This window comes from Castanea sativa, chromosome 7 (assembly GCF_040712315.1).
Source record: "Castanea sativa cultivar Marrone di Chiusa Pesio chromosome 7, ASM4071231v1".
NCBI lineage: Eukaryota > Viridiplantae > Streptophyta > Magnoliopsida > Fagales > Fagaceae > Castanea > Castanea sativa.
In genome coordinates this window covers 45,346,207-45,363,002 of record NC_134019.1, presented here as the reverse complement: position 1 = coordinate 45,363,002, position 16,796 = coordinate 45,346,207, and the positions used below count along the sequence as shown (strand labels likewise).

The following is a 16,796-nucleotide window of genomic DNA, read 5'->3' as shown; positions in this document are numbered from 1 at the left end:
AGAACAAATCACAACCAAATACCCATCACCTGCAACCAACAACAGCAACGGCAACCCACAACAGAAACCCCACATCCACCAACATCAACAACAACCCACCAACACCAACACTAACCCACAAGACCCATAACCCCATGACTACCCACGCCCATGGTGAGCAAAACCATCCACCCATGGCTACCCGCGACCCCACACTGTGCAAAACCACCCACCTAGGGCTACCCTTGCCCCTACGAACCCACGCCTACCCACAACCCCAACGACCCCACACCAATTTGAAGCCCACCCACCCAAAGCCGATCTTGAGAAAAGAGAAGCTTCACCAAGGAAGAGAGTAGAAAGCGTGAGGGAAAGAGATGAGAAAAAAGAAAGAAAAAAAAAAGTAAAAGAAGAGAGAGGTCAAAGGAGTCTGACCTCACAAACCCACGAACCCACGCCTACCCACAACCACCCACAACCCTAACGACCCTAGCCGACTCACAACCCACCCACCTCAACCCAACCTCAAACCCAGCCACCCCGACTCAAGCCACCCCAGTCGGTCTCAACCCACCCACCCCAGACCAACCTCAACCCACCCCACCCCGATCCCAATCCACCCACCCCACCCCTATCTCAACCCACTATAGCCACCACGAGCCACTGCACCACCAGTTACCACAAGTGAGAAACACGAATGTGAGAGAGAGAGAGAGAGAGAGAGAGAGAGAGAAGAAAAACTAATTTAAGAAAATGAGATGGAAGAGAAAATACCAAAGAGAGTAAAGATACTTTTTGACCTTTTTTTAGTGATTTTTTTGTTTTTTATTTAATTAAAATTGACAATTTATTTTTTTTAAAATAGATGCTTATGTGGCATTTTTAATAATATTTTAATGTCTTTGGCTGCCACCTCAGCAATTTCCGTTGGTTGACTGACGGAAATGACGAAAATAACACGCGTTAATTGGTTTAGGGACTAAAAGTGGTAAAAATAAAACGTAGGGACTAAAATGGAAAAAAAATGTCAAAATGTAGGGACTAAAAGTGCATTTCCGCCTATATTTTTTTGACACCAGCATTGTAAAAATTGATTTAAGTGGCCCAAGAAAAACAAGTTGTTTCCTTGTTTTACGTGGATGGAGGGTATGTATGGTTGGAAGTGGAATAGGGTGAATAGAAAATAATGGACAAAAAATGGATTCGTTTGTTGTTTGGTTGAAAAGGGGGAAAAGTTTTAGATGAGGCCAAGACATTTTTCACACAAGCCCACACAAAACTTGTCTCTCCAAAATGGAGAGAAAAGAGGCGTAAAAACGCTTGCTGGGAAAGAGAGACAAAAGTGACCCTGCTTTTTTGCTCTCACCTACTTCACCTAATTCCCACTTTCCCAGCTCCCATCATCAATCTTCAAACTTCAGCCTCTTCACAACTCAATTGATGAGTAGGTATAAGATCGAAGTGTATGTGTGTGTCTCAGAGAGAGAGAGAGAGAGAGAGAGAGAGAGAGAGAGAGAGAGAGAGAGAGAGAGAGAGTCTACTGAAAAACAAGAGAAGGGTTTTGACTCGTTCAAAGTGAAACCAACTAGTTTTTTTTCCCAATTTAAGCAACTCCCGCATCAAGATCGTATCAAGGCCGTGTCTTTGATCGCATCCACAACATATCAGACTGTATACAAAATTTAAAACATTTTTTAATCTCCAGATACTCTTTGGAGACCGTATTGGATACATCTCCAGCCATGAGAGATACTTCAAATGAGAGGCCACTTTTCTATCTAAAGTCCAACACATGCATATTGGAGGTACTTCAAATTTGTCCTACTTCATTGTTACATCAACACCTACTAGTAATATTAATGCAATTTTGGTTTTTGCTACTGTTAACTCATGGTCAATTAGGATTCCATTGTTTTAAACGTCTGAAAGGAAGCAAAATTTCAGCTACTGCTAGTTGTTGGACTTGAGAACAAGTGACAACTATATTCTATCACAAATAGCCATGGAACTAAATATTGCTAAGTTGGCCAATTAGACTACAGGGTTTTGGTATGGTCAATGACAAAGCACAATAGAACAGAATGGCTTAGCCATCTGAAATCCCCATTTGATCATTCCTCCAATGTAATTGAGCTAACTTCACCCATTCATATTGAGAAATTTCTCAAGCTCAAGGATGGAAACAATTACAACCTTAGTTTCAGCATCAAAAGTACTAGCTAATTAGCAAAAGTTATATACACATTAAGCAATACTAGCTATAGTTAATCTTCAAAATGATGGTGGCAAAACTGAAAGTGATAGAATAGCTAAAGTGATTTTTCACATTTACTTACCGCCATCGAGTAAAATCAAGCTCTCCATTGAATTAGCTGTGCAACCCACCCAATCAGCATCTTCAATTGCAAGAATGTTCTGATTTCGACTCTCAGGGTCAATTGAAACCAGCCCAGTGGCAGTCTTAATCAGAAGTTCACCATTATCAGTGCAGCCATAGAAACGACTATTCAAAATCATTGGTATCATATATTTTTTAATCCAAGACTCAGCCACACCATACTCCTCCATAACCCATATGTGACAGAAAACACCCCGACGATCATCAGTGTAAATCAAAACAGCCAAGGATCCCTTGAACACTGCAAGTCGAGTCCAACATGCAGGCACACTGTCCAAGTCTAAGTGATTAGGAGGCTCTCATTATTGACGTTAAAGGACAGAATGAAATCGTGGAGATTAGTGGCTGCTACAGTGTGCAAAGCTCCATTAAAAAATATACAGGGTGGATCAAACTCACCAATAGTTCCAATGTTGGGTTCATACCCTCTTAAGGACTCCATCGTTATTACAACCTTTCTCCACGAATCTGTACTCAAAACTGTAAATCTCGGCTTTGGCCTCTTGTCCATGATCATAAACAGACACAATTCTAAGAATCTTGAAGTCATTATTTTGAGAATTAAAAGCAAGTCGAATAACGGACCTGGTGTACTCGTCAGTAAAGGGAGTAGATGGAAGCTTCTTAAACATTCTAATACTTGGGTTCCACAAATATATAAGGCCAAAATGGGCAAATAGCCATAGATGCTGAAGAATATAGTTAGTAGGCATTGGTTTGAAAGAAATTATAATAGTAACATCTCGACTCTTAGAGAGTCGATTTTGGGGCTATAAATCGAGTTTTTAATGCTCGATTTTTATGGTCTGATTCTGTCCGATGTGGCATATTTTCCACGTGGGGTCTAGTTGGAAATCGAGCATCTGAGACTCGATTTATATCTTTTATATATCCTCTCCTTTGTCCTTATTTTTTCTGGGTTTCACTCTCTACTTACCTGATCTGCTTCTTTCTTCCTCTTCCACGCTGATCTGCCCAGCCGCCGCCGACCCAAGCGAACCCAGGCTGCCGCGCCTCAGGTCGTGCGACCCAGGCCTCCGCGCCCAAGGTCGCGCGAACTTGGGGCGCGGCGGCCTAGGTCGCGCCCAGGCAGCGCGAACCTGGGTCATGCCCCAGGTAGCGCGACCCAGGCCTCCGCGCCCCAGGTCGCGCGAACCTGGGGCGCGGCGGCCTAGGTCGCGGCCAGGCAGTGCGAACCTGGGGCGCGGCGGCTTGGGTCGCGCCCAGGCCGCGCGACCCAAGTCGCCGTGGATCTGGGGCAATGGTTTTTTTTTTTTTTTGTGCGTACTGGGTTCTGCGTGATCTTCCCATGGTGGTGATGAATTTTGATGGTTGTTGTGTATTTCAGGAACAGATGGTAAAAGACTTAGATTAAATTTTTTTGGGTTTGTAAATTGAGTCTTTAAGACTCGATTTTCGATTTAATTTTTTTGGGTTTGTAAATCGAGTCTATAAGACTCGATTTTCAGGTAGATTCCATGTGGAAAAAATACCACGTCAGACATAATTAGACCATAGAAATCGAGCATTAAAGACTCGATTTATAACCCAAAATCGAGTCTTTTAAACTCGAGATGCTAGTAAAAAATATAGTTTGTAAACCTTAACTACTAACTATATTCTTCAACATCTATGGTTAATTGCCCATTTTGGCCAATATATAATGTGATTAAGATCATTGTCACGACTAGCTAGAAAGAACAAGCCATTACAGAAACCAACTATACTATATTTCTCAAAAAGTGAGGGGATTTCAAACCTTGAAATCTGGGTCAATGTGCCGTCATTGTTGCAAACAACCGTACACAAATGTTTGGAAAATGGTGAACTATTCTTAACCTTTGTAGTATATAGCAAATACCCACTGTGAGTGTTTGTGGATATCAATGATTCTGATTGGTAAAGGTTGAGCTTCAAGTGTTTGGTAATGAAAGTGGGGTCGGTGATGATGGAGTCGCAAGATTTAGAAACGCACCTGAAGCGGGTTAAGGATTTCACTGGGAGATGACCCAGGATGTCTTCCACGACGTCGTCTGGAAGAAGCTCACGCATTGTTGTTGTAGTGTTCTGAGACATCACGAAGGGACCAAGATTAAGGTTTTAGGATTTTGTCTGTCTGTCTGTCTGTTTCCCCTTTTTGAAAACAAACAAGGGTTTATGTTGTTATGTTGTCAGTCATGCTCATACATAAGGAGGAGAAGAATGAAGATATAATAATAAGGATAAGTGAATCTATGGCATTTGATCTGTAGTGTCCTGGGCCTAAGCCTAACCCAAAAGCCCAATGATATATTGTAGCTCTTCCCTTGTTTTATGTGGATTAAGAGTAAGCAGCCAGAGGCATATAATTGGACATGGCAGCAGAAACTCCATTAAAATTTAAAAGGCTTCAGACACTCTGTTTCCAGAATTATCCCTCACATTTTTGCTTGGTAATTGTTCAGAAATTTATGCATAGATGAGCTAAGAAAATATTTCATGACCTTAATAACTTCCATTTGATGATCTAAGAATATGTTTCTCCTTAATAATTCTCAACATTACGGAATGTCATGAAGCATGACTCTAAGTGACCTCCATTTGAGTTATGGTTTTTCTTGCATCTATCTGATCTTATAGAATTCTCAATGCTCCTACTACACAAATTCAATTGTACCAACTTCAACGAGTCATATAATGCATTCACCACATTTGCTCTGAAATTGGAGGAATTCACTTTTCTTTTCTTTTTGGATATCCTAAATTAGTAATGGGACTTGAATGGACAACTACATAAATCCTGAAAAGGGTGCAATGAGCTCAACCTATTCCATATGCACTTCCATCCTTAGATTTAGATCCTTAAATTAACGATCAATTTGGGAATTTCTCAAATTAGAAGCCAGTGTTAAGTTTTATTTTGACCGAAAATTCAGGAGGTTTTGCAATATTCACTTCATCTTTTAGAGCTTACACTTAATGTGTTACCTTCTTTCAACACTGTATCATTTTTATTTTCAAAAATTATATCATTAGAAGTTAATAATATTCCTTCTCCATCATTTTCCATTCCTTTGACATCTCATCTCATTCAATGTAGTATTCAAATAATATAATATCAAACTTCATTCACCCATTCAGTATCAATAGGTTTACTGAAATAATTATAAAGGTGGATGGATCAATCATACGATGACTTCAAATACAGAACTCAAACATGTGCTATGCCATATTAAACCTAACTGATCATAGATATTTTTGACAGGTTTGTACATACAGCAATATTGACCAATTGGTAAACTGCACAGAAAATGCATTTTCACATGAAAGAATACATGTATGTTTGACCATACCCAAGCTGTTAAAGTGATCTACTAATATTCCTAGCTTGCTTTGAACTTGGCCCTGCTGCACCAGTTAACTTTTATTGCTCTGAACCAGCTAGATCAACAAGATTTATTCTGCTTGTTTTGGTGCTTAAACCATCTACCAATTGCTCTACAAAAACAATGCTTTACTTTAAAGTTGAGAACGAATTATGAGTCTTGCACGCATAGACCAAAGTCCAAAGACATCCCCAGTAGGGGTTTCACATGATTTGAACCAAATAAATGTAACCAGGCTTTGATTCCATCTTATAAACAACTAACCAAAAAGACTAAAAAGCTGTTTGCAAGTGGAGTCCCAACCAAGTTTTTTGCTACTCATTCAGGAAAGAGTATCCATGTATCAAAGCCCATATCCAGCTCAGTAGCACAGAGTTAGGCAGAATTTTATTACACATTCAAAGGAACATGTTCATTATCAAATGCTGAACTCAATAACTTCACAAAATGCTTGCTTACTAGGCTAATAATGTCCTGCTATACTTCCAAGTTTTCACAAAAAGTACACTTTCTTTATGCAAAATATCATTAAATTTTGATTCTTTTTGTGAGTTTCTGTCTGGGTTCTAAATGATTTATGAAAATTTATCTTAAAGCATTAACATAGAGTAATTGCAACCTAAGTGTTTGATGAAATTCCCCAAAGAAGCGTAGGATAAAAACACACACAAACACATATATATTCTTTTATAAGTAGCCTGGATAAAAAAAAAGCATGGTTGTCTTTGGGTTAATCTAGTGCTACAATATAAAGGTTTAGGCTACAACAAATTTTTTAAGCATTTGGATTTGAGTATCTCGCCCCCTCACTCGAAATCCTAGCTCCATCCCTGATCTAGTTGCTACTTGTAAGTTGTAACATTGATAACACCTACAATATACACAAAATTACTGGATATTCCACGCAATAATAACCAGATCTGTACATAACAAGTAGATGGTACTCAACGAAAATTTTCCCAAACCCCATTGACACCCACAATTACTTTCACCAAAACTCAGACAAAAACAGCTAAACAATTAATCCTCCTTTCTATATACATTATACAGTGCAAAAACACAGCAAAACAACTAACATTTTGAAACTCTAAACAAACCCAATACAGATAGAAATCAAACAAACAAAAAAAAAGAAGCTAATCATTATTACGAAATGAAAAGAAACAAAATGACAAAAAAAAAAAAAAAAAGGCATAAGTGTTAGCGAAAGTTAATGATTCGGATAGGTTGAGGTTGAGCTTGAAGTGTTTGTTAATGAAAGTGGGATTGGTCATTAGTGGTGATTGAGTTACCAGATTTAGAAACGCACCCGAATCGGATTCAAGGATTTTTTTTCACAGTTAGCCGATTCAAGTGCGTTTCCAAATCTGGAACTCACTCACGCTTGAGAGACATCAGTGTCTTACTATGTTGGGAAAGATAAAAGGGTTAGGGTTTTTAAGGTTATAAATAGGATGGAGATTTGGTCAGTGGAAACCTATTGGGCTTAACCTAAGACTGAACAGAAAGCCCAACAAGGTTTTTTTTTTAAATTTTTTTTTAAATTTATTTCCCCAAAGTTGAAAATTCATGGCCTTTGATCTGTGGTGTTCTGGGCCTAAACCAAACCTTAAAAGCCTAAAAAGGATTTAAGATTAAGAAGTCTATGGTGTATAGCCCAATGTAGTGGTTAAGTGGATTTTGATTGTGGCAGGAGTGTATATTGTAAAATTAGAATTTTCAAGCCACACTTATTGAAATGTTATAGGTTCGATGGTAAAGAGTGGGGGATTTTGAGTCCATAATATTGAAATTTTTTGCAATATAATTGATTGTGATATCTATACTATTTATAAGAAAATTTCTCTTTTTGGACTGAACTTTTATATAGTTCAAAAATACCTTTAAACCTTACGTTTAATAAGGAAATTTTTTTGAAGACAACCCAATAAAAATATATCTTTAACTACATTTAAAATACCTATAAAATAGGACAGTCTCCTAATAATCTATATTTTCAAAACAAACTTATCCAATTTTTTTTTAAAGGGAAATTATGATTAGAATTTGATGGCCTTTATTACCCTCATTCATCAGCCCAACCCAAGTTTAATATCCAACCACAGACGTTTTAGAGCCTTATTTTTCGTTTTCTAATATGAGAACTGTTATTTAAAATTTGCATTTGAAAATTTTTTTTTCAAAACACAAATTTCCCTTTTTTTTTTTTAAGAACCGATTTTGGAAAAACAAGTTTGCAAAACTGAAAACACAAAATATATTGTTTGGTCACAATGTTATTCTCAGAAAAAATATGGGGAAATAAAAATCATTGGGTTATTATTTCCATCCTAAATAGTTGTATTGAAATGAGTGAAAATGCCATGACAAGTGATATTAAGCATAGGAGTGCCGTTGTAATTAAACATGGGTTGCTATTTATAATATAATTGTTCTCTATTAAAATTTTTAACAATTATAACATCACTCATCTTTCTTACATGGGAAGTACAGTGGAGAGTCTGGGTTCAAATTTAGGGCCACCTATTTTAAAACTATGATAAAATATAACTTTAAACCTAAAATCTGAAACAATGTCTAGGACATCATGTATCTTTGATGTAATTGAGCATAATTTCTTTGTTCAAGTGTTTAAATTTGTGACAAATACTCGAAAAAGTTTAGGTAGATTTCTTTCCTTTGTACTCTACAGAGTTGTAACAAAGATTTCTTCTTTCTAGCCTTTAACCTTTAATTCTAGAAACCAAGACCTAACAAAATACTAGTTCTTCTATGACCACAACTTCTGTGTTGTAACGTTTGTCACAAATCTAACATAGTTAAGAGTGAGTGGTTGTCTACTACTTTCACTTGGAACAACCACTTTTTCTTCACAAAAGGAAATAAATTTGAGTGAGTGTTTCTACTTTGCTCACATCAATTATATTGTTAGTTTCATTGATGGCTATTTCCTTATCCAATAGCTCACAGAGCCCTTTATCAGCTTCCTCATCTATTTTCATCTCTTCATTACCATCATTATCGACATGATGTAATGTCAAATTCAAACTTCTACGAATCCATGACACTGAGTGACCTCCATTTGAGTCATGGGAGTTGTAGCCATTTGTTTTAACTCTACATAGTTCATCATGTTGATTCCTTTACTTAAGAGTCATAGCCACATGTTCAGTTTTGTGCATTGGAAAACACCAACCAAGAAAAAAGTAACTACTAGACACTCAAAAGGCTTTTTTGTTTTTCTTTGTCAATTTTTTCTTTTCATTCCAATTTAGGATTTAAGCATTTGTCCATTCAAGTCCCAAAACTAGTTGAGGATGACAAAAAATAAAAGCATAATTACATCCTACCGAATTTCTACAATTACAAAGCAAATGTAGTGAATGTACATATATTACGGTAGTATTATATGAACTCAATGAAGTTGGTGCAACTGATTTTGTGAAGCAGTAGTTGAGAATTCTATAAGATCAGATAGAAGCAAGCAAAACCAAGCTTTGTATGGATCTTATATGAGTTTAACATGCCACTAGAGCCATCTGAGATTGTTTTAATCAATGATAATAGTGCCATGCAGGCTCCACATGTTAAGTAGTCGATGTTGTAAAAGAAAAAGTAAGAGAGAAATAAATCAAATAAGAAAACCAAGGTTTTATATTTGTAGCAGGACCATTGTCCAACTGAAGATCAATGCAAGCAGTTAAAAAGAGTGAAGTAAGCATTACCTATTCCACAAGCACTTCAATATTCAGAGTGAGATCCTTAAATTAGGATCAATATGGGTATTTCTCAAAGTTGAGTGGCTTCTAATTTCAATTTAAAAGATCAGGGGTTTAGTTTGATTTTGACAGAAAGTTCAGGAGGTTTTTTGCACTATTCTCTTCATCTTTTACCTTATACTTAATGCGTAAACTTCTTTTCAGCTGCCTTCTCCACTATTTCATTTTATTTTCAAAAAATTATATTATTAGAAATTAATAATCTTCCTTCTCCATTATTTTCCATTCCTTTGACATCTCATCTCCTTCAATGCAGCATTCAATTATGAAACCACCCTAAAATGCAATAAGCAAAAAGAAAAGGAAAGAAATCAACCCACACATTCTGAATCAATAGGATTACTCAAATAATTTTGAAGGTGGATGGATCAATCATGATGACATCAAATTGAGAACTCAAATATGTGCTATGCCATATTAAACCTAATTGACCATATATATTTTTGGCAGATTTGTACATACAGCAATATTGACTGATTGGTAAACTATAACAAAAATGCACCTTCACCTTCAAGACATTAAAGAAGATATGTTTCACCATACCCAAGCTGTGAAAGTGATCTACTAATATTCCCAGCTTGCTTTAAACAAGGCCCTGCTGCACCAGTTAACTTTTGTTGCTCTGAACCAGCCAGATCAACAAGATTTATTCTGCTTGTTTTGCAGGAGCTTAAACCATCTGCCTTGCTCTACTCTGTGGCATTGAAACAACAAAGAAACAAAGGTATTTACAGTTTGTTTGGTTTTTTAAAGCATGCAATCCAAAATAGACATAAGTATGGAAGTGGGTACAAAATATATGCCAATTAGGGTAACGTAACACACCCCCTTCCTGGCAGGCCTGCCTAACAACCGAGACTGAATAATGAGTCTTCCACAGATAGACCAAAAGACACCCCTAATAGAGAGTTCGCATAATTTAAACCAAAGAAATCTAACTAGGCTCTGATTCCATTTTAACAAACAACTAACGAAAAAGACCAAAGCTGTTTGAAAGTAGGCCAACCAAGTTTTTCTAGTCAGACAGGAAAGAGTATCCATGTACCAAAAATGGATGACCTGAAGGCTTTTCCTTAGTTTCACTCTCTGAAGCAGCATGGCACAAAGCACATTCCCAGCTCAGTAGCACCAAACAGTGTTTGGAAGAATTTAGTTATACATTCTGACATTCTTAGTAACAAGTTCATTATCAAATGCTGAAGTCAATAACTTCACAAAATGCCTGCTAACTAGGCTAGAAAAGCCGTGTTTTTTCATATTTTATAAATCTACATTTTAAGCCCTCTAACAGAACAAAATCTGACTCATACACCAAAAAAGAGCAAATAGAAATTTATGACCCAATCATCAATAATTCTCAAACATGGATAGTATTTAACTTGCATCGGGATTCAACACAAGTAAAAATAGCATGTGAGCAGGAACTCTAACCATTAATACTAAAATTAATACAATCTTTGAGAATAATTGGAACAATTTATGAAAAGTAGGAGCTATTAGCTTGAAATACTCTTTCTAAATAACAACTCTTTTTTTAATTAATCTCGCAAATGGCAATCCTTATGCATAAACCTCATAGAAGAGTAATGAATCCAGATGTGAGACATGATGTTAGCCTGACCTTATTTTTATGTTTTAATCTCATCTATGAAATATAGCTTACGGCTTAAGATGCTTGAGCCCTACACCTGGACATTCCATAACTTAAAAGCTTGGGGCCTGGGGCACTTTAAGTTTTTATCCTTCAATGTCTCAAAGTGATGAAGCAAAGATATGTTTTTTTTCAAAAAAAACAACCTTCCAATCAAAATTTTGACATTCTTTCCCTTCTCCCTTGGGTCTAAAACTAACTTAAATCATCAAAAATAAACCCTGAGATCTCCATTACCTATTTTTAATTAATATAAATCTTAAGTATTAAGCTTCTTACTTCTTAGCATAACACTACAGCAACATTCTGCATCAATGCAACTCCTTTATCGGGAATAAGAGCCTTGAATCACCATATTCAATTCTCTAACTTTAGTCAATTCCTTCCCTTTTTTTCTACTGTTAATAGGTAATTTAGGGTGCAGGAGTAGAATTTAAAGGCAGTATTCTCCCATACAAAACTTGATGACAATCAGCACCATGATTCAAATTAATCTAGGAAAGTATCAATACCAACACAAGATACAATAAGCATATGGATAAATGACAACTCCTAAAAACAAGAATATATATAATATACCCAACATCAATAGTGAGATGAGGAAGTGCCATTTACAAGCATCGAATCCTTCAAAAACACTTTCAAAATGCACAAATGCACTAAGCCTAAAATCTGCTGCTTCATCTTCAATTGTCCCCCAGTTCTCGAACCCACAAGAATCAGACAGTTAAAAAGTAAAAACAGAAACTCAATTATCTCAAACGTGCATCACAAACTCCTTCAAAGTGCAAACACAGATGCAACAATATCCATCAACCCCCATGACCAGGAAATCACGATCAATTGATGAGTAGGTATAAGATCAATGTGTATGTGTGTGTGTCTAAGAGAGAGAGAGAGAGAGAGAGAGAGAGTCAACTGCAAAACAAGAGAAGGGTTTGGCTCATTCAAAGTGAAACCAACTAGTTTTTTTTCCCAATTTAAGCAACTCCTGCATCAAGATTGTGTCAAGGCCTCTTGACCACATCCACAACATATCAGACTGTATCCAAAATTTAAAACATATTTCAATATCTAGATACTCTTTGGAGACTGTATTGGATACATCTCCAGCCATGAGAGATACTTCAAATGAGAGGCCACTTTCCTATTAAAGTCCAACACATGCATATTGGAGGTACTTCAAATCTGTCCTACTTCATTGTTACATCAACATGTACTAGTAATATTAATGCAATTTTGGATTTTGGCACTGTTATATTATGGTCAATTACGATTCCATTGTTTTAAACTTCTGAAAGGAAGCAAAATTTCAGCAACTGCTATTTGTTGGACTTGAGAACAAGTGACCACTATAATCTATCACATATAGACATGGAACTAAATATTGCTAAGCAGGCCAATTAGACTAAAGGGTTTTGGTATGGTCAATGGCACAAGCACAATAGAACAGAATGGCTTAGCCATCTGAAATCCCCATTTGATCATTCCTCAAATTTAATTTAGCTAACTTCACCCATTCATATTGAGAAATTACTTAAACTCAAGGATGGAAACAATTACAACCTTAGTTTCAGCATCAAAAGTACTGGCTAAAGTTATATACAAATTAAGCAATACTAGTTAAAGTTAATTTTCACAATGACGGTGGCAAAACTGAAAGTGATATAATAGCTAAAGCGAATTTTCACATTTACTTACCGCCATCGAGTAAAATCAAGCTCTCCATTGAATTAGCCGTGAAACCCACCCAATCAGCATCTTCAACGTTAAGAACGTTCAGAATTCGAATCTCAGGGTCAAATGAAATCAGCCCATTGGTATTCTTAATCCAAACTTCACCATTATCAGTGCAGCCACAGAAACGAACATCCCCAACCCAAATCATTGGTACCCTATATATTCTAGTCCAAGATTCAGCCACACCATACTCCTCCATAACCCATATGTTGCAGAAGGCACCCCGAAGACTATCAGCAAAAGCGAAAAAAGCTAGGGATCCCTTAAACGATGCATGTTGAGTGAAATTCGTATCCACATCGAAGGGACTAGAAGGCAACATTATCTCTCGGAAACTCTCATCATTGACATTAAAGGACAGAATGAAATGGTGGCGGCTAGTGATTGCTAAAGTGTGCAAAGCCCCATTCAAAAATATACAGGGTGGATCAATCTTAACAATTCTTCCAAAGTTGGGTTCATACCCTCTTAAGGACTCCATCGTTATTACAACCTTTCTCCACGAATCTGTACTCAAACTGTAAATCTCGGCCTCGGCCTCGGCCCCTGGTCCCAATAAAACAGACAGAAGTCTCAGAATCTTGAAGTCATTGTTCTGAGAATTATAAGCAAGTCCAACAACAGACCTCTTATGTTCCTTTTTATCCTCGTCAGTAAAGGGAGTAGCTAGAAGCTTCTTAAACATTCTAATACTTGGGTTCCACAAATATATAATGTGATTAAGATCATTACGACGACTTGCTAGACAGAACAAGCCATTACAGAAACCAACTACACTATGTTTCTCAAAAAGTGAGGGGATTTCAAACCTCGAAATCTGGGTCAATGTGCAGTCATTGTTGCAAACAACCGCACACAGATGTTTGGAAGATGGTGATCTATACTTAACCTCTGTAGTATATAGCAAATACTCACTGTGAGTGTTTGTGGATACTAACGATTCGGATTGGTTAAGGTTGAGCTTCAAGTGTTTGGTAATGAAAGTGGGGTCAGTGATGATGGAGTCACAGGATTTCGAAATGCACCTGAATCGGGTTAAGGATTTCACTGGGAGATGACCCAGGATGTCTTCCACGACATCGTTTGAAAGACGCTCACCCATTGTTGTTGCAGTTTTTTTTTTTTTTTTTGATGAGTATTGTTGTTGCAGATTGAGACATCACGAATGGTCCAAGGTTTGAGGTTTAGAGTGTAAAATGAAGAGCAAATCGGCAATGTTTGTCTGTGTCATAGGGAGGAGAAAAAGAGTAAAGAAAAACAAGGATGGAGATTTGGGAAACTGAACCTATTGGGCCTAATCTGAAAACCCAACAAGGCTTTTATTTTGTGATAATCCATGGCATTTGATATTTGGTGTCCTAGGCCTAAGTTTAACCCAAAAGCCCAGTAAGTCTTTCTTTAGAATTGTTGGGCAGTGCTACAGCTCCTTGCAACTTTGTGCAGTCAAACAGTCTCCGTTTCACGTCATGTAACAAAATATCTCTGTCTTGAAACTCGACATTACTTATACATAACTTGATATTTGCAATGTCATATTTTATGCATATTTTACCACTAATTTTTTTTTTTGGTACATTATATATTACTAATGTTGAGTTTCAGGAACTCAACATCAATAATATCAAAATCCAAAACAAGAGTATTTTGCTGCATTATTTGCAAGTGAGGTTGTTTGGCTATATAGTTCAAAAATTAAGAGTAAACAGTCATCTTCCCCAAATATGTGATGGCATAGAGTCTATATAGGCAAGCACGATGAAGCAACCTTGTCCTTGGTGGTTTCGAGCAATTTTCCCCGAGTCATTTTTGGGTTCTTGTGTACCTTTTTAGCTATGGCCATCTCATTTTATGGAAGCCAGATGCAAGGTCTTAGAGGAGGGTTCTCATTGCCTCTAACTTTAGCTCTTTCTTATTTTATGTGGATCAAGATTAAGAAACCAGAGGCATATGGCCCAATTTAGTAGTGCACACTAGGTTGTTGAGAATGTCTCTAAGTGAAATTATGATTGTGGCAGGAGTGTATGTTATAATTTTCAATGATATTGAGTTAAGATTTTTCAAGTCACACTAAATGAAATTGTTTTGGTTGGATATTAAAGAATGGGTGATTTTAAGTACATAATATTGAGAATTTTAGTAATATAATTGAGTGTGATATTTGATAGTGAATAAGTTTCTGTCTCAATGTGGGCTAAGAATTTTGTGGCCTTATTACTATCTTTCATCAACCCAACCAAGTTTAATATCAAACCGAAGATGTTTTAATTTGTTAAACCAAAAGTTACAAGGTTATACTCAGAAAAGTAGGGAAATAAAAATCACTGAGTTACTAACAAGCATCAATCTTGCATAGTTGTTTTGAAATGAATGAAAAACAATGTAATCTTTGGGCAAGTGATGTTATACATGGGAGTGATGTTGTAATCAAACTTGGGTTGTTATTTATATCATAATTGTTCTATATCAAAAAATTTCAATTCTCTATAAGAATATAACATCACTCCTTTTATTTATATATATATAAAATAAAAATTCTAATCTAGCTTAATCTTTTTTTTTTCCTTAAAAGAGTTTCAACCTATTACATCCGCTTCTAATGACAGCTCATTATCATCAAACCAAGACATCAATTAGTTTTTGGTGTAGGCAATGATTGAATCCCATATCTCTTATTCAACCATCAGAAATTTTACCAATTGACCTAACTGGAACCCACCTAGTCTAATTTAAGTATATATATATATATGTGTGTGTGTGTGTGTATGAAACTCCCTCTTAGAAACTTGAACCACAGCTCTTGTCGGAGTGATAATCGCGCCAAGGGTACACAATAGTATCACTCTTTTTTTTTTTAATAGGATGCAAAGTGAAGATTGAGTTCAAATTCAAGATTATCTACGTTGAAACCTTGAACATTATCACTTGAAAGTTAAATTTTTGGAATAAAGTATAGTTTGCTGACTTGTAATAGTAAGAACCTCCCCATCTATAAAATTTTGCATTTATTTCTCTTAAATAAAGCTATCATTTCTTACTTTTTTACTCTAACTAATGCAATGAATCAGAAATCCACCTCATCCCTTACGTTTTTACTCCACTCTTGATACCTAGCAATAGCGTTTGGCCTACTTCCTCTCCTCAAAAGTGATTGCCGACAACAGGTACATTGACAATTTTTATTTATACTTATATGTGTAAAACTCCCTCTTAGAAACTTGAATCACAGCCCTTGTCGGAGTGATAATCACGCCAAGGGTACACAATAGTATCGCTCTTTTTTTTTTAAATTTTTTTATTTTTAGAATGCAAAGTGAAGATTGAGTTCAAATTCAAGATTATCTACGTTGAAACCTTGAACATTATCACTTGAAACTTAAATTTTTGGAATAAAGTATAGTTTGCTGACTTGTAATACTAAGAGCCTCCCCATCTATAAAATTTTGCATTTATTTCTCTTTAAATAAAGCTATCATTTCTTACTTTTTTACTCTAACTAATGCAATGAATCAGAAATCCACCTCATCCCTTACGTTTTTACTCCACCCTTGATACCTAGCAATAGCATTTGGCCTACTTCCTCTCCTCAAAAGTGATTGCCGACAACAGCTACATTGACAATTTTTATTTATACTTATTTTATTTTTATAGAAGACAATTTTTACTTTGCCACCACATTAACCACCGTTCATAAATCCTTTAAAAGCAGGTTTTTTAATAAAAAAGAAAAAAAAAAAAATTTGAATCATAAGTGCATTCCTTGAAAATAACAAGCAGTGGCAGTTGAATTACAAGACTTTTGACTTAAAAGAGGTATAAAAGATATTATTCTTATCATTTCATATAATCCATCATCCAATGAGATGGCTATTCTTTTCCCAATAGAT

General features: G+C 36.2%; 1 protein-coding gene and 1 pseudogene across 1 annotated transcript; both read right to left on the bottom strand.

Annotated features, from left to right (window-relative positions):
• Window positions 1-2,257: 2,257 nt before the first annotated feature.
• LOC142643495 (F-box/kelch-repeat protein At3g23880-like) lies at window positions 2,258-4,454 on the bottom strand (annotated as a pseudogene).
• A 5,374-nt stretch (window positions 4,455-9,828) lies between these two features.
• LOC142642335 (F-box/kelch-repeat protein At3g23880-like) lies at window positions 9,829-14,133 on the bottom strand. The gene is made up of 2 exons (XM_075816689.1): window positions 12,874-14,133; window positions 9,829-10,215 (listed from the first exon to the last, which is right to left on the bottom strand). The coding sequence occupies exons 1-2, from the start codon at window positions 14,012-14,014 to the stop codon at window positions 10,211-10,213; spliced, it is 1,146 nt and encodes a 381-aa protein (XP_075672804.1). The 5' UTR covers window positions 14,015-14,133; the 3' UTR covers window positions 9,829-10,210.
• Between the last annotated feature and the right edge of the window lie 2,663 nt (window positions 14,134-16,796).

Coding starts and splice junctions, on each gene's coding strand:
- LOC142642335 (XM_075816689.1), bottom strand. CDS start 14,014: ATGGGTGAGCGTCTTTCAAACGATGTCGTGGAAGACATCCTGGGTCAT.